Source organism: Miscanthus floridulus, chromosome 8 (genome assembly GCF_019320115.1).
Source record: "Miscanthus floridulus cultivar M001 chromosome 8, ASM1932011v1, whole genome shotgun sequence".
Taxonomy (NCBI): Eukaryota; Viridiplantae; Streptophyta; class Magnoliopsida; order Poales; family Poaceae; genus Miscanthus; species Miscanthus floridulus.
The window spans coordinates 196,092,829-196,104,797 of NC_089587.1; the positions used below are offsets into that span (position 1 = coordinate 196,092,829).

The 11,969-nt window shown below is 45.5% G+C and overlaps 2 protein-coding genes across 2 annotated transcripts; one reads left to right on the plus strand and one right to left on the minus strand.

The window, feature by feature from the left end:
• Positions 1-1,774: 1,774 nt before the first annotated feature.
• Positions 1,775-6,693, plus strand: LOC136477846 (ATP-dependent zinc metalloprotease FTSH 7, chloroplastic-like). Its single transcript, XM_066476103.1, has 13 exons — positions 1,775-2,772; positions 3,415-3,480; positions 3,574-3,708; positions 3,819-3,884; positions 3,968-4,153; positions 4,237-4,323; positions 4,583-4,696; positions 4,773-4,897; positions 4,981-5,089; positions 5,589-5,714; positions 5,795-6,115; positions 6,202-6,325; positions 6,456-6,693. Exons 1-13 carry the CDS (start codon positions 1,912-1,914, stop codon positions 6,578-6,580), a joined length of 2,445 nt encoding a protein of 814 aa, XP_066332200.1. The 5' UTR covers positions 1,775-1,911; the 3' UTR covers positions 6,581-6,693.
• Positions 6,694-6,759: 66 nt separating this feature from the next.
• On the minus strand, positions 6,760-9,456 carry LOC136477848 (cytochrome b5-like). The gene is made up of 4 exons (XM_066476105.1): positions 8,589-9,456; positions 8,385-8,480; positions 8,132-8,198; positions 6,760-8,030 (listed from the first exon to the last, which is right to left on the minus strand). Exons 2-4 carry the CDS (start codon positions 8,466-8,468, stop codon positions 7,765-7,767), a joined length of 417 nt encoding a protein of 138 aa, XP_066332202.1. The 5' UTR covers positions 8,469-8,480; positions 8,589-9,456; the 3' UTR covers positions 6,760-7,764.
• Between the last annotated feature and the right edge of the window lie 2,513 nt (positions 9,457-11,969).

Here is an 11,969-nt window from a genome sequence, read left to right on the forward strand (position 1 = left end):
AGAGAGGGGAAGAGCATGGAGATGAAACTAGAAGAGAGGCAGAGCGTATAGATGGACCACTAGAGACCAACATGTGCGTTGGTTGGAGCCCGTTTAGACCTAGATGACAAAGTAATTTGAGTACTTAATAAAAATAATATTTTGATAGTTATAGACCTGAATGGCATCAAGACAAGTTAGTTATAGACCTGAATGGCATCCAAGACAAGTTCAAGTACCCCAAAAGGCATTTTTAGAGTTCGAGTACCCGGATGATACCATAAGTACATAGAAATGCATTTTGAGCGGTGTTCACCTAAAATGGTCATTTAGCTCGTTTACACACCTTTTAAACATTGCATGGTGGTATGTTCTCTCCATTTAATCAACCGCTTTTATCTTTGTTTAAAATGTCATTTTCCCGTTTAGCCTGAGTAATAGCTAAACAAGTGATTGATTGTTCACCGTTCATCATTTGGGATAATATTACTTTTGAGAGTCCAAGGACCTAAATGATCGACACCATGAGACAAGTATGTTCCAACAAAGCATGTCCAACTTAAAGTCTTCACAGCAGTGACATTGGATCATCCACCGGTCCACACAGGACCCTTCATTGTACTCCTATCAACAACACTAACTATCACAAATTATTATAGCATAGTAACTAGACGAGCTAGTGGCCTTGATTAACCGCTATGGTGCCTTTGTCATAGAAGCAAACCAATACCGAGACATGATAAATCCATTATATATTGTCTGTTAGTACTTTGATCATTGCTTTTCATTTCTTCAATGATCTATTCTTGATAACTATCAATGAACTGCCAATATCTTCTCATTCATGCAAAAGCTTTCATTGAGACGGAATGATATCCATTTCTAACCCCCCCCCCCCCCCCCCCCCCCCCCTTTCATTAACCAATTTGCTTGCCTTTTCTTGTATTCTAGATATGACGTTAGTTCCATACAATCATTTATATGAAATCTAACCAAGCCCATCAAACTCATTAGTCATTTTATCATTCAACCGCCAAAACAGATTAGGGGGCTTAGATGTACTTTCACAATAAGCATGAAAAAGAGATCATAGAAGATTCACATAACTCCAAGATAGGAACAGATAGATAGAGTACGATTTTAGAAGAAAAAAAAAATCTAAAACTGGTTTCATATATTTTCCATGCTATAAAACAAATTTGCTATAAAAATTCCAAGATTAACCATATTTTATAACAACAAAGTGGGCCACCGATCCACCGTGACAAGAGAGGAGAGGTGTAGGCTAGGCCAACTAAGTTAAACAATTCACAGCCAAAATAAATTCATAAATCGATATTTTTGTTCGTTAGAGAAGATACTCCCAAATTCAGCAGCCGTCGTCCATTGTTTCTGTGGACATCATAAGCTCGACGCCCTGCACCATCCGACGCGCCAAATATCTCGAGTGCCCAATCAAAATAAAAAAAATATCTCGAGTGCCCCACATTCTGACAGACACTCCTTCTCTCACTGACATCCCCAGCAACTCCGTGCGATATCTCAAACCAAACGGATAAGCTCCACCCGGCTCCCGCCCAAGCTGAAAGCATCAAGAAGGAGTCACTGACGATGGGCCTTAGGCCTTGTTACAAGTTTGGGTCCCATATGTCAGTTAGAGGTAAGAAATGGTTGTTTACAGGAGTAGGCTTGGGCAGAGGAGCAACCCGGCTTGACGGCGTGATACTCAGCAAACGGCCACCCCCATCCCTCTTCGTCTCGTATCGGCCTCTTTCCTTCCTCATCTTCCTCTCCTCTCTCGTCTCCTCACCCCACCCCCCGCGAACCGATTCCTCCACGCGCACGTGCGCAGCAGCGGCGGAGTTGGGCGAGCTCCGTGGTGTTGCTTCTCGCTCAACCCGTACGCTAGCACGTCAAGGGTTTCCTCTCCGTATGGCTTGCGCCGCCGCGGAAACCCTCGCCTCGTTCCCAATCGCATCCCCGTCCCGCTCGCTCCTACGCCCCTTCCCCCGGCGACCCGCCGCAGCCGCCGGGAGAGGCGCACCGTCGATCCGGATATCCGCCGTGCCGCCGCGGGGCCTCGGGCTCGCGCTCGTGCACCGCCGCGTGCGCCGCTGCCCGCCAGCGGCGGGCGCGAATGTTGAGCGCGGCGGCGACGGCGCCTCCGGCAACGGCGAGCCGTCGTCCTCGTCCGGGGATGGCGACCGCGACGCGGCTGCGGAGTCGGGGGGCGATAGCACCGGCACGAGCACCACGAGCGCGGCCGCGACGCCGCCGCCGCCCTCGTCGAAGAGGGGCGAGAATAAGTGGCGGCGGAGGCTGATTAAGGGGGGAGGAGGCGTCGGGCGGTGGCTATGGGAGCCCATAGTGCAGGGGCGGGAGATGGGCTTCCTCCTGCTCCAGCTCGGCTTCGCCATATTTGCGCTGCGCATGCTTCGACCGGAGATCGCGTTGCCTGGTTCAGAGCCCCGCCCGAAGACGACGTACGTCAGTGTACCATACAGCGACTTCCTGGCGAGCATAGACAAGGACCAGGTGAAGAAGGTTGAGGTGGACGGGGTGCACATCATGTTCCGCCTCCGCCCAGAGGTTGAGTCCCAGGTCCGTGTGGTGCAGACACCAACACAGCGCGGAACAGATGCTGTCGTTGATAATACTGGAGCTTCAAGGAGAATTGTATTCACGACGACTCGTCCAGTGGACATAAAGACACCATACGAGAAGATGGTGGAAAACATGGTTGAATTTGGGTCACCGGATAAGAGGTCCGGCGGCATGCTCAATTCTGCCCTAGTAAGGCACTTATGCTGAAACATATTTCTGATGCAAATGCAAAGTTTGTGGCTTGAAATTAATTTAGGAGTAGTACCAATTACACCAGATTAGGAATTTTAAAATTTGTATCTAAGCATGTAAAATGACAGAGATTGGAAAGTCAAAGATGTTCTAAGCATTGAAATTGTTGAAATGCTTGCTCTATAATGTTATACTTGTACTGACTTCAATCCAAGTGTTTTCCAGAGATGCAGCATGACCATATGGTCTGCTCTGTTTTATTGCTAGACTCAGGAGATAACATGTTTAGTTGATCATACTGTTGTAACTAATGATTCAGCAATATGATATGATCCAGTGTTCGGACTGTAGATAAAGTGATGATTTATAACCCTTTACACCTGCATATGTTAAAGTAGATCTGGAACCGACAAATTAATGCATTAGGTTTTGTGTAACCTTGTAGAGGAGATGGGATCCTAATTGAGGATTGTAAATAGGAATTTGACAGGACTGAAATTCCATCTATACGGGCACATAGTTTTTTTTTTCTCACACATGCTTGCATTTATCTATATGCATATACATGTGATTGTATTCTTTACATACACACCCTCCTCAGTTGGTGCCTTTCACTCTAACTGCCCTTACCTTTTGCAGGTAGCTCTTATTTATGTTGTATTGATTGCAGTAGTTTTGCAGCGGTTGCCAATAAGCTTTTCTCAGGTACTGATGCATGACCTCAATCAATTGGCAAGTGCATACTCTTCACTTAGCTGCATTTCATTTGTATGTATCTAATTTCTTATGCAAACACAGAATTCAGCTGGTCAGTTGAGGAATAGGAAGAATTCAAATTCCGGCGGCACAAAAGTTTCCGAAAGTACGGATATAGTTACATTTGCTGATGTGGCTGGAGTAGATGAGGCAAAAGAAGAGCTGGAAGAAATTGTGGTATGATCCTACAATTTTTTTTTAATGTAATGGATCCTACAATTCGATAGTAGTACTTGCAGCAATCAAATGAAGGGAAATAAGCTGGTCCATACATATTTTTTGTTCAGGAGTTCTTAAGGAACCCAGAAAGATATATTCGTCTTGGTGCTCGCCCTCCTCGTGGTGTCTTATTGGTTGGTTCTGCAAATTCTTTTAGTAATGTAGACTACTGCTTGACAATTGTGTTTGTTACCATAATGTAATTCTTTATCTACAGGTGGGTCTTCCAGGGACTGGAAAGACACTTCTTGCAAAAGCCGTAGCAGGAGAAGCAGAAGTCCCATTCATAAGTTGCTCTGCTAGTGAATTTGTTGAGCTATATGTAGGCATGGGAGCAGCTCGAGTACGTGACCTATTTGCTAGGGCCAAAAAGGAATCACCATCGATTATTTTTATCGATGAGGTAACCTACACATCTATGATACGATCTAGCTTCATGTACTGAATTTTATGCTTAACCCCTATCTGTCTGGCTTGTCTTTGTAGATTGATGCCGTTGCAAAAAGCCGTGATGGTCGATATCGCATTGTCAGTAATGATGAACGTGAGCAGACACTAAACCAATTGCTCACGGTAGGACAGTGCTCTTTCTCATTTCTTGAGTATTCCCAAATTAGCTGCATCGCAAGTTGAGACCCAATTAAAGTTTCTACCTGTGCCTTTATTGGCTCATAATTGGTTCTATGTTCTTGGTAAAACTTAAAAGGGATTTGAGTCACGCTACTTCACTACTAAGAATACTGCTTTATCACGCAATATATATTTTTTGATGAGAAAGGGTAGAAACAGTATTATTATTGGTTTAACTGTCTTAATTTTGGGTTCTCCGCAGGAAATGGATGGCTTTGACACCAACTCGGCTGTCATTGTACTGGGGGCAACAAATCGAGCCGATGTTCTGGATCCTGCCCTTAGGCGCCCTGGGAGATTTGACCGTGTAGTTATGGTTAGTTTCCCTTCTCAAAAAGATATGGTGCTATGTGCTCAACTTTTCTCAGATGTCATTAATGTCTAAATAACAGGTTGAAGCTCCTGATAGGTTTGGAAGAGAATCAATTCTAAAAGTTCATGTGAGCAGAAGAGAGCTTCCACTGAGTAAAGATGTAGATCTAGCCGATATTGCTGCAATGACAACTGGTTTTACTGGGTAGAACTTATTCCACCAATATCTTGATCTTGGCCTTGTATAGATTTCAAATTGACATGTTAAATAATTTTTATACTATACAGAGCAGACCTTGCAAACTTGGTAAATGAAGCTGCTTTGTTGGCTGGGCGATTAAATAAAGAAATAGTGGAAAAGATTGACTTCATCCGTGCGGTTGAGCGATCTATAGCTGTATGTTGTTTCTCCTCATTTTTTTTTATTTTTCAATTGTTTTGTTTCTACCCGCTATGTATGGGTGGGGCAGGGGTTCGGGGGTTTCCTTGACCTGTGTGAGAAGGTCTTCTTCCTAATGCAATGCCTGGTGGCTGTCTTACCCCCTGCAGGTTGAGTTTTTTTTTTTTGGTTTTTACCTGAAGGACTTGTACTATGAAATTTGAAATTTCTTATCCAGATTGTATTATGCGTAAGTGTAAGATACAATTTTCTTGTTTCCTTATTTCTATGTTTATTTAACCATGCCATGCACAGAGCTTGCAACATCTTCACCATTTGTAAAAAAACATTTCATGTCTTTTTTCTTTCTTCTCTGCATATGGCATTTGATATGTCAGCATGTATATCTAATCATGTCCGGGAGTATATCTTTTTTTTCTTCTGTATTCTAGTTGTCAGTCATGATAGTTCTTCGTGCTATTGTGCTGGAAGCTAATTGTGAACGTTATATTATCAGGGGATAGAGAAAAAGCATGCAAAATTGAAGGGTAATGAAAAAGCTGTTGTTGCACGGCATGAAGTTGGTCATGCACTTGTGGGAACTGCTGTAGCAAACCTTCTTCCTGGACAGCCACGTGTGGAGGTTTGAACTTAAGCAACTACTGATAGAATGGTCTGAGAAAAAAGATTTAATTTGAGTTACTTTTTAATGCTGATTTTCAGAAATTGAGTATATTGCCAAGATCAGGAGGTGCATTAGGCTTCACGTACACCCCTCCCACCACAGAGGATAGATATTTACTCTTTGTTGATGAACTACGTGGCCATTTAGTAACACTTCTGGGTGGGAGGGCAGCAGAGGAAGTTGTTTTAGGAGGACGGGTTTCCACTGGTGCTCTTGATGACATAAGACGTGCTACTGACATGGCCTACAAAGCTGTAGCAGAATATGGTCTTAATCAGCGCATCGGGCCAATATCACTTGCTACACTGTCAAATGGTGGGTTAGATGACTCTGGTGGCTCTCCATGGGGACGAGATCAGGTTTGCCTCAAAACTTTTCCTGCACCTTCAAGAACTATTAAGCTGCATCTGCAAGCACTGAGCTCAAATTTGGAACCTAATGGCAGGGCCATCTAGTTGATCTCGTTCAGAGGGAAGTAAAAGCGCTTTTACAGTCGGCACTGGAAGTAGCTCTTTCAGTTATTCGTGCTAATCCTGCAGTTTTGGAAGGCCTCGGAGCATATTTAGAAGGTGATCTGCCTAATGATCTGGACGTCTTATGTTATGGTTCTGCTATATGCCATTTTATTTGCCTCATCAGGTAAACATAAAAGTTGTTTTATGTGTGGTGTTTAGCTTCTCGTTTTCATGCGTTTTTCAGAGAACGAAAAGGTTGAAGGCGAGGAGCTTCAAGAGTGGCTAAAGTCGGTTGTTGCACCAAAAGAGTTGACCTCTTTTATCAGAGGACAACAAGAGCAAGTTCTTCAGCTGGAAGCAGGCTTCTAGCGTCAGGAGTATACATTGGACTCTTAGAATTAATTACTTAACAAAACTAGCTCAGCAATTAGAACATACAATGTGAGTTCCAAGGTATGCAATGGAAACCTTCATACTGGGAACAGACATGTGGCCATGTGGTGGGTTGTTTGACCTCCCAGCCACTCATGCTTAAGACAAACTGGGTCTGCTAAGACAAACTGGGTCGGACGCCCACACTTTGTTCGGTGAATCATGAGTTCAAGCCTTAAGAGGAGAATTTTCAGAAAAGGAAATCTACATGCCCGAGTGACGATGTAAATACCTATCATTCCTGGACCCTTGACTACCCAAAAAAAATCCAGAGATGATTCATATTGAGCTGTAAACATTGTAACATCACCCTCAGGAATATTGTAAGTGATTCAGTTTCACATGTTGTTCATAGATTAATTAAGTCGGTGTTACACATGTAAAAGATTCTTTTTTCACCGTATAGGTTCTTGTTCTCACCCTTATTGGAAGTTATTTTATACTCCTTTACAATACAATCCTAGAAATGATCATTAGGATAATGCTTATACAGACTATGGTTCCCGTATTGATATACTTTTTTGCAGTATATACATCGGGCTTCAAATCCAATCATTTGTAGACATTGCCGCTAATGGAAGGTTTTCTGCCTCTTGCACATGGAGCATTGAGAATTGTTCTTCAGAATGGTGATTGCTTTTTGAAAGAATAGAAATGCGAGTCCTGAAGTGCTTGTTTCTGAAGGAGTGGAGTGGTATTATATGAAGCTTCTTGTGGAAAATAGTTCTTGAAGTGCTTTGGTTTGAACGAAGGCTGAACATATGAAGTTTCAGTTGGAAGTTATTCATATTTTCGTTTACGCAGCTATACAACCAACGTAACAGTCCTTTCTATGGCCCCCCTAACAAACATTAGAAATGATGGACCACCCAACAGTGACAAAAACTTTACCTGGAACAAACTTTAACCATTATTACGAAAGTAACGATACCACGAGCGGATTAATTAGCAGTATACATCCTGTTCGATATACTTTTGTCACAGTACGTCACATCAGACTCGCATCAACAACTAATCCAGCTTTCAGATGCTTCCAAGAGGCCGCAGGCCCGCGACACAGCGGAATCAACGACGGTATCACACACACAGCGGAATCAACGACGGTATCTATCTTGTCTTGTCTACTCTGCCTTGGCCCTGGTGTAGTTCTGCAGCGCGAAGGCCAGGGCCAGCAGCAAGACGGGCAGGGCGAGCTGCAGGAGCGTGGCCCAAGTGCCGCCGCTCGTCGTGGCCTTCTCGGACCTGCTGGCGTCCTTGGTGACGACGTCGTAGGTGAGCTTGGCCGGGATGGTAGCCGCGTCGACCTCGCCGATGCAGTACTGCGGCATCAGCTCCTTGGCGGAGTCGGTGTGGCCGATGTCCTCGAAGTCGGCGGTGGCGTCCTTGCCTGCGCAAGACGAAGACATCGGCGGCGGTGAGTCGTGGACATCATCAGTAAGCACTGCTAAGTACTAACTCGTCACCGTTCTGGAAACTGGAAATAGTTACCGACGCACGCCAGCAGGACCTCGTCGCCGCCCGGGTGCTCCTCCATGAACGGCGTGACGTCGTACACCTGAGGAGAGAGCAGCAGCAAGGCTGGGGACGTTAGACACGTACGGTCGTTCAAACCAGGAAGAAAGGCATACGCTTGCTCCTTGATTTGCTCCATCGGATCAAATTTCATCCACGTCGACGGATATTTGCGTCGGAGCTTTCGGTGACGAAGATCAATTGTTACGTAAGTTAAGTACGTACGTACCTTGCCGGCGATGATGAGCCAGCAATCCTTGCGATCGCTGTGCTTCCTCACCTCCTCAAACGAGTAAACCTTGCCTCCCGCCATGGCGACCTTGACCTTCCGAGATGAGGATCGAGAACGGAACCGGATGAAGAAACTACTCTACTCAAAAACCTTTTGTGATTTTAGGATGTATATATATATATAGTGAGCGAGGACACTTACAGGCTTTCAGAGCGAGGACTCTGCTGTAGTATATCCGTGCTATACCACCGTTTGGCTGGCCGATCCCGTGTGCCGGGCTCCTGCACCGGCCGCTTCTGACTAATATAGGCATTGCGGCGCAGTCATCTCACGTGTGTTGGCGTTGTGCGGTTGGGTGTTGACCTGGTGCCGTGGCAGGTCTCGGTTTCCACTTGGTGCCTCACACGCGTGTCATGACATTTTGGCTCCGTTTGCTTCGCTGAAAAAACAAGCCGAAACGTTGTTTCGACTGATTTATTGTGAGAAAAAATACTGTTCTAGCTAAAAAAGACCGATTATAAGAGAAGTGAACAGAGCCTTTGGGTTGCGGTAGGCGAGAAACGTGGGAGCTGGGGAGTAGGGATGCTGCTGCCGCTGCTACCTCGTCGTGGTTCATTCCTCTTGAGTCATTTTCTTTTCATCACTTCTCCTGCTCTCAAATCCAGATTAATTCACTGATACGAGTTCTAGGTTGATAACACACAGAGGAAACAAAAAAAAAATACTTGCATCTTACAGTACAAGTGACGGACGGCTCACGCGGTAGGTGAAAAAAAAAACAGAAAAGTCGTTCGAACTGGGATGGCAAATTCCCGGATCGATCGCCGTCGTTTACTCCACCCCATTGTCAATAGAACAGTTCGAACATGCAAGATCATGTTTGATGACTGTTGACCGATCATTGCCTGACGTGACAAAAGGAGACTCCCGGCTTTCTTTTGGGAGAAAAAGAGAGAGATATAGGAGGACCGGCCCAGTCTCAGTCTGGCACGAGATGTCTCCACGGACGAGCATGGCGCGGACAGCGATGGCCATGGCCAACAGGACGGCACCGTCAAGCCAACGATGGACGGCACGCCAGCCACGAGAATCAGCACTACTGCCTTGACAGTTGACAGCGCCCCCGGTCGAGCGTCCTCGTCGCTGCCGGTCTCGCCTTTTCGAATTAAATAAGCACTAAGCAGCAGAGTCCAGTAGTAGTGCCTGACTGCCTGTGCCGGGGAAATGCTGGGGCAATGCCGCAAAAAGGAAGCAAGGAAATGCACCGGAAAAACATCGCTCGCCTTGCGTAGCACGGCGGCGCAAAACCAGGGGCGAGACCGCAGTTTGCACGAACAAGGGGCGGGGGCGGCGGCGGGGGCGGGGCCGGCGGCCAGCCACACACCGGCGGGAGCGAGTTTGGTTTGGGCAGGCTCCCTCGGTCCTAAGATTTTTTCCTTGCCACGATGGATTTGTAGAATCGGATTGTAGGATCATTATCCTATCATATTTTGCAAAATATGGAATTTTTTATATAAAAATTGTAACATATCGTAAAGATCAATACTCATAATCTTCGATCTAAATTATGCATGTACAGTATAAACCATTACTCCTATATCTTTTTTTCCACAATGGTAGAACCTAATTTCATTACCATAGCAACGGAATAAATATAGTATCAGTTCAAGCAAACACGGACATTACCAAAAGGTGCATTCATGCACATAATCACAAAGGGAACATACGCATGACCAAAAAAAACCACTACCCATAACAGATTCTAAACACGCAACAACGTCTGACCAAAAAACGATATTCACACTTTTTTAACAGTGTCTCCCAAAGTTCTGCGCCTGTTCATCAACGCAGCTCGCAGATAACATCCACCGGGCGTTTAGCTCAACCGGCATAAGGGATCAACTGACGCTCTTCCTGATTACGCATCTGCACATCCTGTGTGTGGAAGAAGAAGGGCGCCGTCTTCACTGCTTCCGCTCACTGGACAACATGCTGCTTGCCTGCTTCAAGTCATCCTTCGGCAAACCTGCCTAAGTAAGAAAGGAGCATATCATACACACGATCTCAGTAGTAGATTTTATTCTTTTGTTGTCAAAATACACTGCGTTTCTGGTTCGCCAAATTGCCTAGCAAATGGCAGACAACCCAACAGCATACATCTGAGACCCTTGAGGGAGGATATTTTTAATCCAAACCCGGTATTGGTTCATGTTTCCAGGTCTACAATCAGCTCCCAAAGAATATCATTACTCCTACATCTAACATCTTAATGTATCATAACATGTTGTAGAAGGCAAAAAAAAAAAAAACATACCAGCACAACTAATACAACTCCATTTCTCATTGAAATTAGCTGATTTAGATATCGGTGAAGTTTTTTCAGTGTAGTATCCCAGGGAACTACTGAGATACTGTGGAACTAGCATAAAAAATGGGATCAAAATTGCCTCGGCCCAATAGTCATATTGACAACAACCTTTGCACGTGAGACATTATCCCCAGTGTCCCACTCGCTCTGGGTCGTTCACAGCCTCACAGCCACGGGCAATCGTCTTCTTCGCTTGGTTATAAACCGTATCTTTTCAACTAACAAACATTATTTTTCTCTCATAATAAATCAGATAATAGTACTTTGAGCCATGATTTATCAGCCAAGCGAACGGGACGAATACCTGTGCCACCATGCGCTGCGCTGTACCATCACGCCAGCGACCGATCGGAGCGATCACTCACTGTCTTTTCCGCCCGTTTCCTGGTGGTGTTCCTTCCATCGGAACAGAAGGCACATAAAACTCCTTGGGCTTTGCACATACGCCCAGGCCATCTGTTCGTCAGTTGTTTTGTGGTTGAATTGAGGTCAGAATTCCGTGCCGGTCTCTCTGGCCGTTTTTTGGACGGAGAGGAAACAAGCTGAACGTTCCCAGATTAGCACAGTGGTGCTAGCACGAAATATTGAGATGATTGGTCCGAAGAGCTGTTGGGCCTGTACCAGGTCCCATAACTTGACAAACTCAGCCATTTGCTGGACGGTCTCCATCCTCCACAGTCCCCTTGTCCAACTTTGATTTATTAGACCATCCTGTACCGTTTGGTTTTTCCTCCAGGCCCACTTGAATAGACTGGGTGCTAGCTAGATCGATGGGAGCCCGGCCATCAAGCCACGGCGAATGCCAGAAGAGAGCTTTATCTCCCCTTCCCACCGTGACCATCGTTGATGCTCGAAAAAAATGCCCTGTCCACTGAATCGCATGGTGCAGCAGTCCCCGCTGATGGTCTGTCTGGGCTTGCCCAATCTTGCCAAAGACGATCAAATCCGTTGGAGATGGACAGCGGATGGCAACTACTCTGCAAAATCAGCGTACTTGGCTCAGTTCATGGGGTCTTACTCGAATATAATGGCGAATTCAATTTGGAAGGCTCATACTGAAGCAAACTCAAAATTTTTACGTGGCTGCTAGTAAAGTCAAAGGTTCTTACGGCTGATAAGCTAGCGCTGAGGCATTGGCCTTGCAACCCAACCTGCCCGCTTTGTGATCAGGATGCAGAAACAACTGTCCATCTTTGCATTCGTTGCCCTTTTGC

Excerpts from the sequence above, each read along its gene's own strand:
- LOC136477846 (XM_066476103.1), top strand. The coding sequence starts at position 1,912 with ATGGCTTGCGCCGCCGCGGAAACCCTCGCCTCGTTCCCAATCGCATCC. Across the intron at positions 4,324-4,582 it reads CACTAAACCAATTGCTCACG|GAAATGGATGGCTTTGACAC; the intron begins GTAGGACAGTGC and ends GGTTCTCCGCAG. Across the intron at positions 4,898-4,980 it reads ATGACAACTGGTTTTACTGG|AGCAGACCTTGCAAACTTGG; the intron begins GTAGAACTTATT and ends TATACTATACAG.
- LOC136477848 (XM_066476105.1), bottom strand. The coding sequence starts at position 8,468 with ATGGCGGGAGGCAAGGTTTACTCGTTTGAGGAGGTGAGGAAGCACAGC. Across the intron at positions 8,199-8,384 it reads GGCTCATCATCGCCGGCAAG|GTGTACGACGTCACGCCGTT; the intron begins GTACGTACGTAC and ends CTCTCTCCTCAG. Across the intron at positions 8,031-8,131 it reads GGTCCTGCTGGCGTGCGTCG|GCAAGGACGCCACCGCCGAC; the intron begins GTAACTATTTCC and ends CGTCTTGCGCAG.